The 22170-nt window shown below is 39.0% G+C and overlaps 1 protein-coding gene across 4 annotated transcripts; it reads right to left on the reverse strand.

Moving 5' to 3' along the window:
* Window positions 1-311: 311 nt before the first annotated feature.
* Window positions 312-21772, reverse strand: CUNH11orf58 (chromosome unknown C11orf58 homolog). Of its 4 annotated transcripts, XM_063251817.1 has the most exons (7): window positions 21553-21745; window positions 17692-17874; window positions 16122-16205; window positions 12996-13056; window positions 5770-5879; window positions 4896-5085; window positions 312-663 (listed from the first exon to the last, which is right to left on the reverse strand). In XM_063251817.1, exons 3-7 carry the CDS (start codon window positions 16134-16136, stop codon window positions 572-574), a joined length of 468 nt encoding a protein of 155 aa, XP_063107887.1. In that variant the 5' UTR covers window positions 16137-16205; window positions 17692-17874; window positions 21553-21745; the 3' UTR covers window positions 312-571. The 4 variants fall into 4 exon arrangements, with proteins under 4 accessions (XP_063107887.1, XP_013003564.1, XP_003465771.1 ...); XM_013148110.3 differs by lacking the exon at window positions 17692-17874 and having other exon boundaries at window positions 21553-21762; XM_003465723.5 differs by lacking the exons at window positions 312-663; window positions 17692-17874 and having other exon boundaries at window positions 4045-5085; window positions 21553-21762.
* Between the last annotated feature and the right edge of the window lie 398 nt (window positions 21773-22170).

A 22170-nucleotide genomic window follows, 5' to 3' on the forward strand; every position in this document is an offset into this window, starting at 1 on the left:
AACGCTGCTCATGTGAAAAAATGGTTAATAGCAGGTTTTAGAAAACACACTCAAGGGGCTGGGGATTTAGCTCAGCGGCATAAGCACCTGCCTTGAAAGCAAGCAGTCGTGCGTTCGATCCCTGGTACCGATAAAAACGAAAAAAAGCCAAAAAAAGAAAAAAGAAAACACACTCAAGCCCCTGAATTTTTTTTTTCTAATTGGGAATTGAACTTAGGACCTTTTGCTTGCCAGGCAGATACCATGCCGCTGAGCCACACCCCTGGCCCCCAAGCCCCTGAGTTCTTACAATTTAGGTCAAAAATGAGAGATCTTTTATCCAAATTTATTTTTTAATCAGCCAACAATCTAGTTCTCTACTAGTTTTGAGAGAAGCCACCTGTGTTTGCCTGTATTCCACCATAACAGAATGCACAGACTAATTTATACTAATTTATACAGAGGTCTGGGGTGCAGCTCAGCAGTAGTGCTTTCCCAGCTGGGTAAGGTCTTGGGTTCAATCCCCAGCACTGAAAACAATTTTTTCTTACAGTTCTGGAGACTGGCAAGTCCAAGAGGATAGTGCCAGTAACTATTGGGGCTTCTGTGCCGTGTCATCCGTGGCAGAAGAGGTTTTGGGACGGCTGAGAGGTCTTGCCTTTCCTTCCTCCAGGGGGAGAAAAGCTGTGAAATGAGAAGTAGTTTTAAGGCAGATCAGTTTGAGAGTAAGCACTCATGGACATATAGACTGGGGAAAGTCTCAGCTGAACTATGGCAATGTGTATATTTCACTCTGAAGACCACTGAGCAACAATGTCAGGTACTGCTAACTAATCAAAGAACTAAAAAGTACTTTAAAACGTTTTTGAAAAATGAAAGTCTTTGATCTGGTGGGAATAGCTTTTCACTGTGGTATTCAGAGGGGCGCAGAAGCCACACCGGGAGTGGAATAGAGGGGACAGCAGTGAGGAAGTACACAGTAACCGAAACCAGCTATTAGCTGGCCGTGGTACAGTCTGTGTGTAATCCCAGCTACAGTGGAAGCTGAGGCAGGATTAAAGGTTTGGAGCAAACCCCGGAAAGATCCTGTTTCAAAAGTCAAGAAAAAGGGGGTCTTAGCAGGGGTAGTATCCCTGTTGGGTTCAATCCCCAGCACCACTGAAAATAACTGTCTTCCTGTCTCAGACTCCTAGAGTGCCAGGGTTACAGGAATGTGCCACCGTTTTTGTTTTTTTTTTTTAAGATGTAAAATATCTACTAGATGTAAATACCTACTAAAACGCTAACAAAGAGCCAGAAGATTACAGAACAGGTTGAAGACTTCAAGGATAATTGAGACCACTAGGCTTATAAAAGTACAAAAGCATTAACAGCTGCTAGCATTTGTTAATCACACAGAACCCGAACACTAAAGCTCTTTACTCATTTTACCCAATTCTCAGTGATACACAGTGGTTACTGCCCTGATTCTACTGATGAAAGGAGTCCAGAGGTTAAATTATGCTCAGGGTCACCATGGTAGTAGAGCTGGGATATGACTGAGTACACAATGGTCACTTGTCCCTGGTTGTGGACTTTGTAGGGGGAAGTGCAGGGAATTAAGGTCTCTCTTTTTTCATGTAAGAAAGGGAAGGGAAGTATAAGGAGGGGAAGAGTCATGTTTCCAAATGTTATAAATTGTTAAGAAAACAGAAGAGCTACAGAAAAAAGGTTACCAGGCAACACTGGGGTCAACCAGTATCAATGTATACTGATTTACGCATCTGCCCGTTTTTCTCTAGAAGTCACTTACAGGGGGTTGGACACATCCTGGGCTGGGATTTACAAGGAAGGTATAACATTGGCAGTTATTTCAGGGGCTGAACCAGAATTGGTAGATCAAGTAAATACCGAGACAGGGCTTAGGAAGGTGAACGCTGACTTTCACCTGACATAAACAGGTGTAATAAAACAGAATTGTACTATCAGTTTTATGTGCATTACTGAGATTTCTAAACTAGTGATTTCAGAAGGAAGGCCATCCTTTGGATACTTTACGGTATACTGGATGTGGCAGTGATGGAGATGAAGTAATGGAAACACAGTCTTGTATGTGTGTGTGTTTGTGTTTTGGCACCAGAGACTGAACTTACAACCCTGTGCTTGCCAGGTAAGGGCTGTGCCATTGAGCTATATCCCCAGCAGCCTTGTGTATTAAGAAGTACCCAGAGAGCTGAAACTGATTTCTAAGTTTACTAGAAGAACATGGCATAACTTTGTTTTCAATCTATGGGTCAATTTCTCTAAACTTTTTTCTCTATCTTCAATTTCCCCAAGTTTTAAAAATACTTGAGGGGTTGGACATGTGGTGTGTTTGCCTAGCATGTGTGAAGCCCTGGATTTGAGACTCAGCATTACATATAAAAAAATAAAGGTTTTTGACGTTAAGGATTTTCCCCTAATACTACAAATGATGCTGTTATTTGTTCCTGAAAGCATTCAATAGACTTTTAGATAATGGGATTTAGATATCTGATATAGGCAAACTTGAAAGCAGCACACTTCAGGTAAGGAAATTATCACTATATAGAAAAAACTGCCCTTAAACTTTCCAGGTATTAGTGTTTTACTGCACAACCCTCCCCTCAATATTTCTTTAGCAGACATCAATATAGCCTAACATTGGTCTTTTTTCCCCACACTGCTGGGGGTTACACCTGGGGCCTTCACACTGACCTACATCCCAATGCTTTTTTTTTTTTTTTTGACAAGATCTCATTAAGTCACTAGGATGCTCAGGCTGGGGTTCACCTGTACTCTTCCTGCCTCAGCTTCCTAGAGTGTTAGGATTATAGGCGTGTACCACCATCCCGGCTTGGCTCCTTCTGTCCCCTAGACCCCATCTGGTAAGAAAAGCTTCATGCATGGAAGACAGTTCTGTTTACCATGCTGTCTGGATACTAGGCCATGTGGATCCTAAGCTTAATTCTAGTCCTGAATGTTGTTAGTGTCTAGTAACACATGAATTAAAGTGAGAACCTCTATGTGGAGATTAAGGAAAACGGTCATGCAGGGCAGTTATTCTAGGTGTTTCTAATTACATATTAAAACCAAGGGTTAAACATTTAAGTGATGAACTGATGGAAATATTTGTTTTGAAACATAATATTGGTCTCCCTCCTTCCATTATGAAACATTAAGCCAAGATTCTGTTTTCTAATTAAATTAACTAATATATAAACCTGGAGGCTACATATTTGAAAATTAATGGTTGAACTAAGACTGAATTGAAGGCATGGTGGTCTGTAATTCATACACAGGAGGCTGAGACAGAGGCAGAGGGTCGTAAGGAGTTCAAGGCCAGCTTGGGCTTCATAGTGAGTTCAAGGCTTGTCTGAAATACATAGCAAGATGCTGTCTGGGGGGAAAAAGAAAAAAAAAGCAAAATCCCCAAAACAAAACAACCTGCACAAGAAACACCTTGAACCTCAAGGGTTTACTAGATGAAAAATATTGCAAGACATAATCTGTAACCCAGAAATCACCTGTTGCACCTGCTTCCTTCTTAACACTCTAAATTTAAACATAACATAGAGCTTTAAAAAACAGTGCAACAGGGGCTGGGAATTTAGCTCAGCGGCATAAGTGCCTGCCTTGCAAGCAGGCAGTCGTGAGTTCGATCCCCGGTACCGATAAAAAAGAAAAAGAAAGAAAAAAAAAAAAAAAAACAAACAGTGCAACACACCAAACATTCACACTTAGACATCTAGTTGTGTAACATTTAGGTTACAAATAAAGTTTGACTCATGTCTTTGAACTTGTTATTTAGAAATATTAAGATTTTGGAACCAAGTGTTCAAATAGCCCCATAATGCATTTATGTTAACCCACTGTACAATTCCACTATATTACGGTCAGGTGATTCTAATCTTACCCCAACAGAAGCAGCACTAGAACTGCAAAGTAATACTTCTCTTTAGTATCAAAATAATAGTACTGAGATAAAAGAGAATTTGTCCCAGCTTCTTGTTCACTTGCGCCCATTCCTCATTTTTCAAAAATGAGGATAAAGGTATCACAACGAAATATGGGAAACTGCTTTCTCTTTATTTAGACCTTCAGAAGAAAAAAATGAACTTTGGTCACATATTATTTAAAAAAAAAAATCCAGTTTTACATATTTCTAAGTAGAACTAAATGATCAGAGAAATAATTTCTTCTGTAAAAATTGACCAAATTTTATCAAAAATCTAACATACAGTATAATTAAATGATATAAAGACTGTTCAGGATCCTAACATTCCAAAGGTATGACAGTTGTAATTACGTCCTAATGGGAGTTAATATACTTCTTGTTGTGTTACTTTGGTCCAAGAGAAGAGCTGAATCAGTAAGGGTCAACTAAATATCTAGTCTTTTGCCAACAGTACTTTAGATTGTGATGGCAGCAGAAAGATTCATAAGTAGTTCTACTTTAACAAAGTATAACTAAGGAATATTTTTCATGAACATCTCACAGTATCACATGAACTTCTGTAAGAAAGAGAAAAATATGAAAAAAATAGATGAAAGAGCTACCACAAACAAAAAAAGTATTCCCCCCAAATGCATCTGCAGGGGTACAAGGTGAGGCTAGAGGGCTGAGGATGCTGATATGAAAGGAAGTTGAGTACTGTATTTATTTCTTATTTTATACAACTCTTGCTCTTTACAAAAATGGTTGTAGTCATGCCCATAAAAGTGTAACCCATGGCATTTGAAATCAAACACTTTGTAATTATTTAAAAGGGCCTTTTTAAAAATTATAATACAAAGGTCTGTGCTATATAAGCAGTCCTCCACTGTGCATTATAACAATAAGGCTTACTTTTAATACAAAGTCTAAGTGTTTGGGAGTTATGAACCACTGGATTTAACAAACATCATTTTATAGTTGCCTTTTGCATCTTTTTTGTTTTTGGGATCTTCCACTTCATCAGGATGCTCAGTAGCTTGGAGTTCATCAGCAGATTCTTCCTTTTCTGACTCTGAATCACTTTCAGAATCATCTGGACTTTCAGGATCAGGTGAATCATCATCATCATCATCATCTGCAGCCACATCACCTTCTCCATCATGATCTTCTACCTAAAACACCAATCAACAGACTCCTCTTAAAACCACTCATTTGCCAGTACACAGATTGGCAGAGGGTTTTCGTCAGAATCTTTTTAAAAAAGCCCACATCCTAACTATTGTTAGGTCAGCAGTTTTAAGACAACACTGTAACCAGGGGCCGCTGATGGAAGAATTCAGCACTGAGGATCAGGGATCTACAGATACAAGAAAGGAATCTGAAGACCACTCATCTGGCTCCCCTCCTGTTAGTTTGAAAATTACTTATCTAATAATTTTTATATAGAAATAAGTTCTAGACATTTTGTGTATTATGTTACTTTGGAGTAACCTGTAGTTGTCCATTAATTCAGAACCTAAAAAGAGATCACTTAGGAAATGATTGTGAATTCTACTAGTATTTTAAAGTTATGTATTTTACTTAACTTGTGAGCAAGTCATTTATGCCCATTAAAGATGTACCATGATTAGGCAGAATTTATACTGGTCTGGTTTACAAAACTCAGTTTTAAATTCTTAGAAACATCTTTTCTGCTTATCTATGAAGACTCAGTTGGGCAGTAAGAGTATTTTAAGTACCTCTATAAAAATAGCCTTCTAACATTAGGATTCTTGGTTGCTAGGGTAACCTAAAAGAAATGATGTCAAACTGAAACTGGTTATCCTCCCAGTCAATGAAAAAGAATCAGCCACTACCTCACTGAAGCCAAGTCCACAATGTCGTCGGTATCTTCCTGATAATTTACTGTCCATACTTTGCTGATATTGAGACTCCAGTTCTTCATTAATTTTCTTGTCTTCTTCCCCTGCATGTCCATTTTACTTTGGTTATGTTTCAGTCAAATTAATAAAAACATTTGATTACACAAAAAAACCTATTATACAGATGCTATACTATTCAGAGCTGAATTCTCTAAATGCAACTAATTTTACAATGAAGTTTGTGTATAGATCTCTATAGCACAGTAGTTACCTCATAACAATTAAAAGATGCATTTATGATTAGTCTTTCAAAAATGAGCCTTTTACTACACCTGTTTAATGACTGGTCTGTTTTTGTTGCTAGTGTTTGGTTTTTGAAACAAAGTCTTGTTACATAGTTCAGGTTGGCTTTAAACTAGATAGCGCAGGCCAGCCTTGAACATATGCCAATCTTCCTGCCTCAGCCTCCCTGGTGCTGGGATTACAGGTGTGCATCAACATGCCCAGCTATGACTCTTGTAAAAACTTTCCAAACTACCTATAAAAAACAAAACAAAAACTGTGATGAAAAAAATCATTTGCTTTTGAAATAGTGAAAAAGGCTGGACATGGCGCACAACTGTACCCACAGGAGGCCAAGTTTTAGGCTGTCTTAGACTACACACTAAGTTCAAGGCCTGCCTGAACCACAGCAAGGCCCTGTCTCAAACAAAAACTGAAAAGCTAGGCAGTTCTGTTTAGTGACTACATGAAAGTGACCTTGAAATGGCTCTCCTTTATGCCTCCTTGGCTTGGTATGTGCTAACTGAAGCAACATAAAAAGATTTTATTTTGTCATGCTACATGTACATATACTTAATATACTTTCTGCTGTTTGTAAGTTATGAAGCAGACACTAAGCCACCACCCACAGACCTACTACTCCAGAATTAGAATTTTACCAATATTGCTGGAGTTTCCTGTGTACTAACATAAACTTATATAGGAGAAATCTCAAGTATTAGTCACAAATGGTAAAGTATGCCAATCTTTTTACTCATAAAGTGCCTAGTTTTAAGGGTAAATGATGCAGTTAAAGTATTTTTCCATTACCAAGACTCATTTTTTGCCTTATGATGCAATGTGAAACAACTGGAAACAAATTTTTAACATTAGATAAGCAAAAGACCTATTAATGTATGAAATTTGCTATACATACTAGATAAACATGAAGTTAAATTGCTTGCGTTTAACTTAGACTAGGAGATTATGACATTACTGATGTCCAAGATTCGTACTTTTTTTTTGTGGTCCTGGGGCCTGAACTCAGGGCTGTGTGCATGCTAGGCAGGCTCTCTACCAGAGCTACAGCCCAGCCCAAGGTGCCAATTTTAAGCAGATTAAAGTTTTACTTTTCAACAGACCCTAGTTAAAATTAAAATTCAAGTTTTATTAAAAGAAGGAAATACTTCAGACTCTGAAGCCTACTTATGTTCTTCAAAGCTTTCAGAATGAGTGAATAAACTTTAAAAAATGGTGTTATATATCAAATACACTAAATCATTTATACAAAGAAAAATATCTAAAATAAAAATAATCTAAAAAGGAAGACAAAGTATATGAATCTCATTTGGCAATGAGTGACAAAACTTAACTATAATTAAAATATACATTCTGAATCAGTAAGCATGAAGATAGAAAAGGATTTTGGTTTTGGTTAGAATATCGTATTTATATATCTCAGCATCTCTAGTCTTGTTGGTACCTGGGATAGGTTTCACAGAAGATAATTTTTCCACTGACCCAGGGGTTCAGGAGGTGGTTGCAAGAGCTTCAAAAACATTACATTTACTTTCTGTGGGGTTTCTTTCCTTATATAACTATATACTCCAATGCAATAATTAGACAGCTCACCGCAGTGCAATAGTCGGTGGGTACCCCAAGTTTTAACTAGACATTACCATTAAAGGGTGATGTGAGAAAGGGACACCCAAAGTCTGTTATAATATCCAGTCTACCCCAGTACCTGGTTTTGGTCACTGTCACTGCAAGTGGAAGCTGCAGTACTTCTGCAGCAAACTCAGGACGCTTCACCTTGACTTTAATTCAGAATGTGTGAAGATCTGAAGTGGTCTCAAATGTACTGTTTAAGGCAGCTGTCATTTGAGGTCTAAGGAACTGTAATCTTCTTCTGACACAGACAATATCCATCCTCCTGGCTTCTTGACGAACGCCTTAGGATCCATGCATTCCGGTTGGGCAGGGGGGTTCTTCTGTGGTTGAGGAGTAACGCCCAAACTCTTGAAAGCTGGGCTGGGTGATCATGCTCCTGCTGAGGGAAAGAGATGGCTCTGGCTCTGTCTCTTTTGAAACTCTCTGCTAATGTCTGAAACACTCCACAATAGCAGTTAGGCTTTGAATGCAGCCTCTTTATCTGCCAACTTGAACACACTTGTCTCCTGACATGACAGACTGAGTTTGTTGTGCAGGGTGGACATGTCACGTGAGTAAGCAAGTTTTGGAATCCTTTTGTGTCTTTGAAATGTACTGCCAGTGGTGTTGTTCTTCTAGAAGACATCTCTGGGGTGGCTCTCATAACTCCCCAAATCTGGCTACCCTGCTTCTGTGTGTAAGAGAAGACAGACGTGTGTACGCCGTGGAAACAGACAGGACTTAAGAACATGTACTTTAACGTGGTTGATAATTCTAATCACATGCTGCAGATATCAAGTTCAGGTGCCATTTTTCAGCGAGGCTCCATTCCTCTTGGATTAACAGTGTATAGCCTCAATTTCAGAAGTGACCTCTTTGACCTAAGTAGTGAAACCAGAAAGCCATCCCACTCTGACCGCCACTCCATCTCTACATAAACTGACACAAAACAACCAGTTAAGTTTCCCCGATGTGTAATCAGGAGATGTGAATACCATGCAGCTGTGGTATTGGTTGGCCACCAAAGCCCACATAACACGTCCTTGTGCACATTCTCCTGGAAGTTCTGCTGCACGGAAGTGAGCATTGTCACCTTGTCGTCAGCATCAGTAAACTCATCAACCTGGTCTGCCTACCACAGTGACTCATGAATCCTAACTGTGCCTCAACATCCTCCACTGATTCCTCAGTTCATCTCACTGTGGTGCTAGTTGAAAGAGGAACACATGTCACCTTTCAAACTACAGCTTCTGTGGTCGCTTGGGCAGCACATCTACTAAAATTGAGCTGCGGTTTCTGCTGACAGCTCACAACAGATGTCCTCAGCAGCAGGCAGGATCAACTCTTCGAACAGCAAACAGCTGCTTAGCTTTAGCAGTGCAGTTAGCCACTGAGAGTGATGCTCTTGGTGCAGACACATTTGATGGAGTGGTGGCCTCTGACACTTGCTTCTGTTCGCTGTTCACACCGCTTTGTTTTGAAAAACTCCAGAGGCTTGTCTTCTGTGGTGGGGCTGCTTGTTCTCCACGTGACGAAGGACTCAGGTGTTGGAGCTGGTCACATACTATACAAAGTGGGCTTGGAGAGTGTGAGTCACCTGTTGCAATGAACCCATAATTTAAGGACGACTCTTGGTGTTTTTTTTTTAATCATGAGTTCCCAACCCCCAGACCATAGACTAGTACTGAGTAGTATACTTTTATAAGTACATGGCTTTTATAAACTGGGCCACCCAGGAGGAAGTAATGCCCAACGGAGAAAGGATTCAACTACCTCTAAAGCTCCTCATAATTTGTGTTACCACCTGAGCTCCACCTCCTGTGTGATCAGCAGTGGCATTAGATTCTCAGGGGACCACAAACCCTATTATTAACTGCATGCATGTGGGACCAAAGTTGTATTCCTTATGAGAATCTAATGTCTGATAATCTGAGGTGCAGTACTAGTGTTGGAGAGAGACTGCAAATACAGATTAACATTAGCAGAGCGGGGTTTTTTTTTTTTTGGCACCAGGAATTAAACTCAGAACCTCACATTTGCCAGGCCAGCACTGTGCCACTGATACATCCCTAGCCTAGAAAAGAGGTTTGATTGCAGAGACCAAAAAAAAAAAAAAAAAAAAACAACAAAAAAAAAACCAGCCTTTTGCAAACATCTCTCAAAACCATGAGGGGCAAGTGACAAGGAAGCTGCACCTGGTGGCAGACTTTACAGAGGCAAGTAAGTTGATGCAGTCCAATTGCACGGCTCCATCTGGTGGCAGGCTTTACGTCAGAATACCAGGCTTATTTTAGTCTACATGTGGCCCACCCATTTTATTTACCACTTCAGTCCCTGCCTCTTTAATAGACTGCACTTTTTCAGCAGCAGTCCTGGTTAATTAATGCTAGCCAAAATAAGTAAAAACAAACATCACTGCAGTTTTTTGGAAAAAGGGAGAAGACCTGATGGTATAGCAGAAGACTCTAGAAATGCCAACAAGAGGGTGCAACTGAAAAAAAACACCAAGAGTCGTCCTTAAATTATGGGTTCATTGCAACAGGTGACTCACACTCTCCAAGCCCACTTTGTATAGTATGTGACCAGCTCCAACACCTGAGTCCTTCGTCACGTGGAGAACAAGCAGCCCCACCACAGAAGACAAGCCTCTGGAGTTTTTCAAAACAAAGCGGTGTGAACAGCGAACAGAAGCAAGTGTCAGAGGCCACCACTCCATCAAATGTGTCTGCACCAAGAGCATCACTCTCAGTGGCTAACTGCACTGCTAAAGCTAAGCAGCTGTTTGCTGTTCGAAGAGTTGATCCTGCCTGCTGCTGAGGACATCTGTTGTGAGCTGTCAGCAGAAACCGCAGCTCAATTTTAGTAGATGTGCTGCCCAAGCGACCACAGAAGCTGTAGTTTGAAAGGTGACATGTGTTCCTCTTTCAACTAGCACCACAGTGAGATGAACTGAGGAATCAGTGGAGGATGTTGAGGCACAGTTAGGATTCATGAGTCACTGTGGTAGGCAGACCAGGTTGATGAGTTTACTGATGCTGACGACAAGGTGACAATGCTCACTTCCGTGCAGCAGAACTTCCAGGAGAATGTGCACAAGGACGTGTTATGTGGGCTTTGGTGGCCAACCAATACCACAGCTGCATGGTATTCACATCTCCTGATTACACATCGGGGAAACTTAACTGGTTGTTTTGTGTCAGTTTATGTAGAGATGGAGTGGCGGTCAGAGTGGGATGGCTTTCTGGTTTCACTACTTAGGTCAAAGAGGTCACTTCTGAAATTGAGGCTATACACTGTTAATCCAAGAGGAATGGAGCCTCGCTGAAAAATGGCACCTGAACTTGATATCTGCAGCATGTGATTAGAATTATCAACCACGTTAAAGTACATGTTCTTAAGTCCTGTCTGTTTCCACGGCGTACACACGTCTGTCTTCTCTTACACACAGAAGCAGGGTAGCCAGATTTGGGGAGTTATGAGAGCCACCCCAGAGATGTCTTCTAGAAGAACAACACCACTGGCAGTACATTTCAAAGACACAAAAGGATTCCAAAACTTGCTTACTCACGTGACATGTCCACCCTGCACAACAAACTCAGTCTGTCATGTCAGGAGACAAGTGTGTTCAAGTTGGCAGATAAAGAGGCTGCATTCAAAGCCTAACTGCTATTGTGGAGTGTTTCAGACATTAGCAGAGAGTTTCAAAAGAGACAGAGCCAGAGCCATCTCTTTCCCTCAGCAGGAGCATGATCACCCAGCCCAGCTTTCAAGAGTTTGGGCGTTACTCCTCAACCACAGAAGAACCCCCCTGCCCAACCGGAATGCATGGATCCTAAGGCGTTCGTCAAGAAGCCAGGAGGATGGATATTGTCTGTGTCAGAAGAAGATTACAGTTCCTTAGACCTCAAATGACAGCTGCCTTAAACAGTACATTTGAGACCACTTCAGATCTTCACACATTCTGAATTAAAGTCAAGGTGAAGCGTCCTGAGTTTGCTGCAGAAGTACTGCAGCTTCCACTTGCAGTGACAGTGACCAAAACCAGGTACTGGGGTAGACTGGATATTATAACAGACTTTGGGTGTCCCTTTCTCACATCATCCCTTAATGGTAATGTCTGGTTAAAACAAACGTGGGGTACCCACTGACTATGCATTGTGCTTTGACTATATATTCCAATGTAATACAATAGAAAAATAATGCACAATAAATGTAATGTGCTTGACTCATTCACTGTCCCCAGTTTAACAGAAAAGTACCTTCCATGAACCTGTGCCTGATTCCAAAAAGGCTAGAGATTACTGTTTTAAATGCAGGTTCTTTTTGTTGACAGTCTTAAAAGTTTTATGCTGCTTCACTGAGTTTTACCCCTATTTCAAAGGAAACTTTCCAGTTATGTTTTTATAACTGAAGTTTGGCTAGGCTCAGCCCATGGGCTTACTAAACTGTGGATAAGTGTACACTGTGTGAGGAGGCAAGAACTGAAGTAGTTATTGAAATAATGGGTGGGCCACATACAGACTGAAGTATGTGTCAGATTCTGACTTAAAAGCCTACCACCAGGTGTAACTGTATATCAATATAACTACCACTATAAAGCCTGCCACCAGATGAAGCTCACCACTCATTCATGAGGTTTTGAGAAGAGTCCTCAAGCAACTGATTCATTATGGTCTCTGTGTAATCCAACATCTTTGCTAACGTTAATCTGTATTTGCACTTGCTCTCCAGTAGCAGCACTACTACCCCAGCTCCACCTCAGATTATCAGGCATTAGAGTGTCATAAGGCATACACAACTTTGATCCCTCGCGTGTGCAGTTAACGTAGGGTTCGTGGTCCTCTGAGAATCTATTGCCATTGCTGATCTAACACAAAGTGGAGGCTCAGGTAGTAATGGGAAGTATAGGCAGCTGGTGTAGATCAGTCTTTACTCAGATTCCTGCTATGGACCTCCTGCTGTGTTGTCCCTTTCCTTACCAGGCCATGAACCAGTAGTGAAATTAATCTATGGCCTGATGACTGGGAACCCATGATATGTAAGTGATATAGTCTCCTATCCTTTTTAATCAAAATACACAAAATTTGATATTCTCTGACATGACATGTTTATATGTGTTATATATATCTGTATATATCTGTGTAACATATTTTCATATAGTAAATTTTAATGTATGGTGAATTTAATTTTCATATAGTAATATTTTAATGACTAATCAACTCTATATAGAGGAATATTCCAAAATATGTGCAAGTATTTCATTTATCAAATTTAACACCTCCAATTAAATTATATCTTTACTTTCTTACCTGTTCGGAAATGTGATGTTGATTTGTGATCTCCTATAACAAGACGACCAGTGTGTTCCTTCTACAAGATAGAAAATGTTATTAGAATAAGAGTACTAATTTAACTATTATCAACTAGAAACTAGTCCAGACTTCCAGGATACAATGAAGGAGAGGGAAGAAACAGATCTCAACCTTTATAAACCTTACATTTTCAGAAGGGTACAGATGGGGAAGGGAAACAGACAGACATAATGAAAACATAACTATAGTATAGTAGAAGTAAACGAGTGCCATTAAGACTACACAGAGCAGAATAAGGGGATAAGGTATAAAGCAGGGGTAGAAATCAGATCAGAGTTTTTCTTTCAGATAGGTCTCACCATGTAGCCTAGGCTGGCCTTGAACTTGTGGCAATCTTCCTGCTTCAGCCTCCCAATCACTGAGACTACAGGTATGTACCACCACACCCAACCCAGATCAGAATTTTAAATGAAATGGACAGATAACTAGAGAATTAAGACAATCTAAGTATTTTCTTTCCTAAAAGTCCAGTTATATGAGTTGCTTTACATTTCCTACTATTGCTTTCTCTTGACTTAGGACTTTCGTAGACAGAGTAAACAGATTATTCAGGTAAATAAAATGAAAAAACTGACAGACTTAAACAAAGTGATCAGTCTTTAAAATAAAAAATAAAATCACTGCTACTTTTTGAGTGTTTTGAGACAAAGTTTTACTCTGTAGTGCTGGCTGGTTTTGAATTCATCACTCCAGCCCAGGCTGACCTCAAATTTGTGATCTTCCTGCCTGAGCCTCCCAAGTCCTAGGATTATGCATGTGTGCCATTATGCCCAACTTAAAAAAATAAGCATTATTATTTACAATACATATTGCAACCAAGTAGCTAGCTCTGTACTATCAGACTACAATAAACTAATCATAACTTGTCAAAATAAAATATAAAACAATCTATCACTATAAAACATAAAAATACACTTATTCAAAATAAGTAACCAAAACTGACAGCATGGTGGTGCATGTCTATAATCCCAGCACTTGGGAGACTAAGGCAGGAGGATCACTACATAGCATAGCGAGATCCGGCCTCAAAAAGATGGGGGGCGGGGGATGGAGAGTAACCAACCTGATTAAAAAAATATCTGTATCTATATCTATTTCTGGTCTCAATTTATCAGTGTAGTCTACTCTTGTGGTGAACCCAGGGCCTTGTACATGCTAGGCACTCACTGTATTTCTGAGCTATATCCTCAATTCTTTTTAAATTTTAAATCAAGGTCTCATTAACTTGTCTAGTCTTGCCTCAAACTTGCAATTCTCCTACCTCAGTCTCCTGAGAAGCTGGGTTTACAGGTAAGTGTCCAGCATTTCAGTTTACTCTAAATGGTTCATATTTAGTTTCTTATGGTAAATAAATCATTCATTAAAACAGACGGAAAGATTAAACAGGATTTTCTTTGTAAAGCAATCTTAACCTATTCTATTATGAAACAATGGGCCAACAGATGCTACTACTTAAAAACTTCAAGCATATTGTTACTTTACATGCCATTAACACTCAAGCAAATCAAAGGTTCAGTGGGCTACTGCATTAGAATATAAGGCAGATACTCTACCAGTAAGATCTGAATGTAAATATAATGGCTTTGAGTTACTCTAGGGTGACAATAACCAATAAAATATTTGAGCTAGATGGTTAGTGTCAGGAATATACCTTGCAGCTACAAAACATTAAATAACTCACATTGGGTGTGATGATACACATCCATATGCCTAGTATTCTGGGAGGCTGAAGCAGGAGGGTGGCATGTTTGCATCTAGCCTGGACAACTTAATGAGAACCCACTTCAAAACAAAAAATGGGAGAGATGCAGCTTGATGCAAATGTCCTGGGTTCAATCCCCAGTCTTATAAAAAAGTTATATAAATGCTTTCTTTACGTATGTCTTTATATTTCATATGACTTCTCCCTACCCTCAAACCCATCAGTATCATCTAATTTTTCATTCTTTCAGATTTAAATAAACTTCAGACTCAAATTCATTTGATCTCTAGGAAGCTATTTTGAACTGTGAAGCCAGAGTTAGCTGTCCTTCCCTATGATTCCACAGCATTATGTGCATGGCTCAGAGCAATTATGATTCCGTATTATCAAATTTCCTTCAAAACATGATGGTTCCAAACATAGGTTTTGATTTCTGATCCCCACGACCCATACAGGGCCTGTTATATGGCAGGATATCAGTAATTGTTGGTAAGGCATGAATGTATTCCGATATATAATAAAAATAAATGGCATAATTTCATTTTAAGGTGGCTTAAAAAGAAACAAAGTTTTCCAGGCTGAAAGACTTGCAAGTTTGAGCCCAACCTAGGTAACATAGCCACTCAGTAAGATTTTTGTCTCAAACAAAAAGGGGAGGAAGGCCTTGGGTTCAATCAGTGCTTTTAGGCAAATAAATGAATAGAAACTTTAAACATTTCTTAAAATTCAGTTTCTTTCAAAATTTACTCTGTAGAAGATTACTATGAAAATATTATAAAAATAAAGTTTACTTGTTCCTACAAAAAAGTCCTGAGACTACTGTATTTGTGTATAAGAATAAATGGCAAGGAAAGAAAGGTTTTTTTTTTATCAATTAGGGTTACGGTTAGGGTTTTCTGGGACTTGCATTCTGTATTTTAAGTTAATTAAAGTGTAAGGTGTATTAAAATCCATTAAACATTCTTAAAATTGGGTCATTACATATAAAATAGTTTTCTAAATGGTTTCTAATTCAAGGGCTGGAAACAGCTATGAAACACAACAGATTTTTGATAGTGGTTCCTACAAAGTCACTAGTCACAAATAGCTTCTTTCAAAAACACCAGGCTAACAGACAGCAAATCATAAACTTTCATCTCTTTTCTCTAAACTGTCTCCAAACTTACTATCAGGGGCACTGAGAATTCTAGAAGTAGTCCAGAAATAGTAGAAATTTTAGCACTAAGTTAGGCTGGTTACACTTCACAAAGAAATGATGCCAATCAAGAAAATGTGATTCAAATGTATTCTGTCCTTATGATTTAGCATAAACATTATTTTCATACAAAAAAATATAAAATGCATTACCATATGATGCTTACCTTTCCTGCACCCATAAGTCTGAGGAACTTTTGTTTTCTCTCTTCACTGCCCAAGTCTGCTGCCTCCCAATTGCTAGATCCAAGCTGGAAGAGAAATATTATTTTTGTTTTTGTTTTTGGCATAAAAGTAAGTACTGAAAAATTTAAAGTTGACCTATAATTCCAAGTTTCTTTTTTCACTACCAACAGGATTCATCATTTTTGCCTAATCTAAGCATTTGCTTCACAAATTCAAATATACTCTTTTTTCTATTACCTCATGGTAGAATACTTCTCTTCCATCAGAGCTCTGGGTCTCAAAAATTCCCATGAACCCAAATCATCTAGTGGGTTGATCTGTACCCTCGGAATTTCAATTTCAGGCCTGGAATTTTTAACAAATCCCTAAACAATGCTAATGCTGTGGAGACTGCACTTTAATACTTACTGCTAGAGCCTTTTGAAGGGACCTATAGCATCTAATACTCTTAACCAAGAAGGCTGCTACATTGCTAGTTTAAATTTAAAAAATTCTGGCTTCAGTGACATCCTAAGGGACAGCATATCATTAGATCTACTGAACACAACTGTAATCTTTCAGCTTCTTTTCAGCAATTCTGTTAGAACTGAAATGCCATGACTTCCATCCTAAAAGTCTCCCAAAGAACAAAGGGAAATGTTATTTTCTAAAAGACTAGAGATTAATATTATCTTGTAATCGCCAACAGGTCCACTGAACCCTTTCATATTATGGAATTCTGGTGACTATATTTTCCCCTGTATCTTGAAACCAATGTACAAATTAGTTCATTACAATTCATGCATTATTTCAAGCAAGCTAAAAATGACTAAAACAATTATAAGCTAGAATGCTGGAAGATTTTTCTCATTGTATCCTAAATGTACACTGCATCATATTTCAAGAAGAAATCCTGTTTTCTGTTTTTAGAATTCAATGATTACACATGAGATCTACAACTTTTCATTTCCCACTCATAATGGCAAAGAAAACTGACAAAGGCATTTCACAACTAGTAGACAAACCAACATCAAAAAATGGAAAAAAAAAAATCCCAAAACCACCACCACTACTACCACAATCAGATGAATGCAAAATGACAGGGAATAGTTTCAAAGATTAAAAATGAGGGTGAAATTAACTATATGTAACAATCACAGACTGTAAGTCTCTGGATGATGCAATACTAGATGACTTTTCTCCAAATCTAATAATCATTGTGAGACAACCAAGGGGGGGAAAAAAAAAGACAAACTAGAAATATAGTTTGCTCATCTGGAGAATCAGTCAATAGGAAAGACTTCATCTTGCATTACTTGGCAGCAGGAACTAGGATCACCGCATTTTTCTAAAAGGATGTGTGACTTTTACTTAATCTTTTGTTTGTGCAAACAAAATTCGCTTGATTTGGTTTTTAAGTGGACAAAGGCTGAAGAAAGCAGGTGTGTATAAAAGGTGACTGAAAGGAAAAAGATGATACAGAAATGAAAACATTCATTGGACCGATCATTCTAAGTTCATAATCTCAAAAATGAAGCATTTTGCAATTATGGAGCAAAGAGTGACAAATACCTCTTTAACACAAAGTTGTAAGTAATCAAAGGTTTCAAAAAACTCTCGTTATTAGCCAGGTGTGGTGGTGTACTCCTGTAATCCCAGCACTCAGGAGGCTGAGGCGAGAGGATCACTCTCTGAATTTGAGGCCAGCCTGGGCTACAATGAGTTTAAAGCCAGCCTAGAATACACAGCAAGACCCTGTCTCGAAAAAAACAAAAATTAAAGAAAATGAAGTATTATATTTTGATCATGCAAATTCAAGAATTAGAAGTAATGACAAAGCTAAAACTTATTAGAAATAGATATGAAACCTTAAACTATACATTCTAGGTGCACACATGATAGATGAGCAATTAGGTATAATGAGAAGGCATATATACCATCAAAATCAGAAAAATGTAAACAGAAATTTGACTTTGCTATTGTTAAATTCATATTAAAATTCCTGATGTCACTATTCACTATTTCTGAAAATTATTCATAGAAGACTAAGAACTTCTTTTCCTGGGTATAAGAGTTAAAAGTATCTGTACCATACTGGACCCACTGTGGTTCTACTAAATTCTTTTGGTCAAAAAGATTGTATGTTTTTGTAACTTTGGCAACCTAAATTACAAAAAAAAAAAAAGGATGGGGGGGTATCAGAGACGGAACTCAAGATCTCATGCTTACCAGACAGGCACCTGTGCTGCTGAGCTAAATCCCCAGCCCCACAAATCTCTACTTTTTCCCATGTGACCATTCACATCTTTTTATAGGTCATTGAGCTTTCAACTATTTTCGGCTTAATATGGTTTTTAAAAAAGTACTACTGAAATTCCATTTCTAAGTTGCACTAAATCACTTGCTCTATGAGCCTAGGCTTGACATTTACTTAATTTAAATTTCTTATCTACAAAGACAAGAGTCCTTAAAAGACTGTTTAAGAATAGTAACTACAAAGAACTGTATGCAGGCTGAATATCCTTTAAAGCTGAAAACCTGAGCAGCTGCAAAATCCAAAGCTTTTTGAATTTCAAAATGATGCCGAAGTAGAAAATTCCTCATATGACCTCTTGTGACAGAGCAAAACAAAACACACTAAAAACAAATGTATAAAATTATCTTTAGACTATGTTTTTAAGTTGTGTATTAAACAAATGTATTTCCTGGCCAGGCACAGTGGTACCTGCCTGTAATCCCAGCATTTAGAGGAGATTGAGGCAGGAGGATCACTGTGAGTTTGAGGCCAGCCTTGGCTACAAATTGAGTTGGACAGGCTGAACTGCATAGCAAAAGTGTCTTAAAAAGTCAAAAAGAAAAACAAACAAAAAAACAAAAAAGAGAAAAAGAAACAAATAGATTTCCTTATTTAAATTTCAGTTCTCTAAGATATTATGTGAATGCAAATATTCTCAAGTTAAAAAACAAAATGTCAAATCCAAATTACTTCTGGTTCTAAGCATAAGGGATACTCTACCTAGACCTTTTTTTTTTTTTGGTACCAGGGATTGAACTCATGACCTCATGCTTGCCACTGAGCTAAATTCCCAGGCCAACCTGGACTGTTTAATATAAACAGAAGTTTTGATTTACATTCTCTCAAGAACTCGTCACAATAGTCCATTAACAAATAAGGACACTAAGGCACAGAGATGTAGATGACTTGCTTCATTTTTCTGACCATAAATCCTCTCGCTCTTTTCCACATCACACTGTACATGACCAAATTAGACAGGATACTGAGAATACTTACAGATTGCAGTTACAATTGTCTAACAATTAACTTTACTGATTTTTTTCTATTAAAAGAGCAAACATAGGTTGGGGCTATAGACTGGTGGTAGCCTGCATGTTTAGCACGAACAAGGTCATGGGTTGAATGCCCAACAGTTCCTACAAAGGCAAACACCTTCACAGCATTATTACATAAGGAACCCTACCTTTTAAAATTTCTAATCTTATTTTTCAAAATCATTTGACTCACAAAGAGCAAATACCCTGCCAAAGTGTTATATTCTGAAAAGCAGGTTGACTGATAAATTAGATATAATCCAATAGTTACACAGATGAACTTCCTCATTCCCTGTAATATTCATTTCTTCACTCCAAACCAATGAAACCATTAAGTTAAAATCATCCTCAATATTCTTGTTGTTTTGAGACAGGGTTGCATCATGTACCTGAAGCTGGTTTGAATTCATGGCAACCCTTCTGCCCCAGCCTCCTAAGTGCTGGAATTACAGGTGTATGCCACCATACATGGCTCATGCTTAGTATCTGTCACTAAGAACTACGATACATTTTCTTCAATACACCCTAGTAACTTTTATTTAATATTTACTTTTTCACTGTCAGCACTTTTCTACAGTGTATGCTGTGATTAAATGTCTAATACCACAAAACGTTGTTACCCTGAAGAATATGTAAAGTAAATGAGAAAAAAAATCCTTCAATTATCTTTTACATGCAGATGTTCACTAAGAACAGTTGATACATCATTGTTGTCTGACTTTCTACAATTTCTAAAGCTATTTTAAAGATAGTTTTAAGCCGGGTGTGGTGGCACACATCTGTAATCTCAGCACTCTGGAGGCTGAAGCAGGATTGTTGCCAGTGTAAGACCAGCCTGAGGTACAAAGTGAGTGTAAGGCCACTCTAAATTGCATAGAGAGACCCTGTCTCAAAGAAGACAATGAAAAATAAAAGATACACTTTTGAAAATATTTAAAAAGCAAAAGATCTAAATGTCAGAAGCTGGGAGAACAGAAAGCATGAATAAACAATGGTAAACATTCACCTCCCAAATCTTTATTGATACTAATCTTTCTGCAGAATTAAATTTCCTTACAAATTTTTACTATTCTAGTCTCAGTCCACCTTCCATACAAAGATGGGTAGGTCCTAGCACTATCTCCTTACGTACAAAGTAGTGTTCAGTGAGCCTTTTATGTTTCAAAACAATACTAGGAAAGGCACTGAAGTGCACTATCGAAAATTTAAGAATATGTTTTAAATACACTAAGTTAGATGTTCCTGCACTATCTTTACAGATGACCTCTACATGCTCCATTCCCAATATAATTTCTCTACCAACGCTTCCAAGACATTTATTCATCATTTTAAGGACCTAGTTTCGCGTTTTTAGGTTACCTACAATTTCCATGACACTGCGCTAGAGCTAGGACACATATATCACAAAACAAAACAAAAGTACCACAAATGTGAATTCCCAACACCTGACACAGTGTTGGGACTTAGTTACATAAGTGTTGGTTTGTTAATTTAAACTTACAAAGGCTTGGGGGATTGCGAATAAGGTATACTTAAAATCAAAATGGGCTTCCACATCTCAGGGTCTTGGACCTCATCACATTATGCCAGTACTGAATTATAAGCCTGGAACAGTTTTCAGGATTGTTTCCCGTTTACATTTGCGAGTGAAGTTTAAGGATAACTACACTACTTCCAGGACAGCACACTGCAAAAACAATCCAGGCAGGAAATTCTGTTCAAATGTGCACGAGTACTTCTCCATTGTCACAGAAGCATTTGAAACCTTAAACAAGGTGGTCTATAGGGCCATCTCCATCCCTAAGCAGAAAGGCCTAAGTACCTTGCTTCATCAGTTGCCCAACACGCAAGCACCATAATCCCTTCACTGAACTTTATTCCTCGACCCTTTCAGATTTCCTTCCTGCATGCAGTCCCAAGCAGGATTCCTGCTCTCAAGTCGCCAGCGCTTAATTAAGAACGAGATTTCCCAGTCATTTTTCTTGTTCCTCTCCCCCCTCAAGCCTCCTCAGGCGCTTCCTCTTCCTCCTCCATCCACCAAGCCCGGCCTACCCCAGCCTTCAGTAGGCCTCAACCCTCATCCATTCCGCCATTGTTATTTACATCGTCGTCTGGGGAAGCTGAACGCTTCACCCCGTGCGGGTGAGACTCCCTGGCAGCACTCATCGTTGCTGAGATCCCGGCAGGAAATGCCGAACACGCTCGCTGTTCTCCTCAGGCTAGACACCAGCAGCCACCAGCCCCAGCAACGTTGCTCCAGAACGCAGAGCCCCTCGGGCCTTCTCCGCCACAGTCGTCACCGCTGCGGCCGCTAGCCCGCCTCTCGGAGCATTCTGGGAGTTGTAGTTTCTCTTCGCTCTTCATATTGGCTTGAATAAGAGATAGCTGAGGACATAAAACTACAGTTACTAGGAGTCCCAGCGGCGCGGCTCGCGCTGAGCGGTGGGAGTGCGCTCGGAAGCCCCGCCTTCTTCGGCTAGTAAAGCCAGCTTTTCCCGCGGGCTGCTAAGGTGGTGAACGTTAAGGACTAGCTTCGTTACTACAGGAGACTTACAGTGTTTTTCACATTTTCATGTGAGACCCTGCGCCACTGGAAAATGCAGCCGTCTTAGTTAAACACCTGGGTTTAATGTAATGTTCGAGGCATACTCAGTATCTAAAGCCATTTTTAAAAATGGCTTCTGCTCTTACCCTGGTGTGTAGGCTCTAGTACGAGTAGAA

Source organism: Cavia porcellus, unplaced genomic scaffold (genome assembly GCF_034190915.1).
Source record: "Cavia porcellus strain 051 isolate PalLab524CR breed Dunkin Hartley unplaced genomic scaffold, mCavPor4.1 scaffold_6, whole genome shotgun sequence".
Taxonomy (NCBI): Eukaryota; Metazoa; Chordata; class Mammalia; order Rodentia; family Caviidae; genus Cavia; species Cavia porcellus.

Coding starts and splice junctions, on each gene's coding strand:
- CUNH11orf58 (XM_013148110.3), bottom strand. CDS start 21,615: ATGAGTGCTGCCAGGGAGTCTCACCCGCACGGGGTGAAGCGTTCAGCT. Junction 16,206..21,552: donor CAGCTTCCCCAGACGACGAT/GTAAATAACAAT, acceptor TTTCTCTTCCAG/CTTGGATCTAGCAATTGGGA. Junction 5,086..5,769: donor GTGGACTTGGCTTCAGTGAG/GTAGTGGCTGAT, acceptor TTGGTGTTTTAG/GTAGAAGATCATGATGGAGA.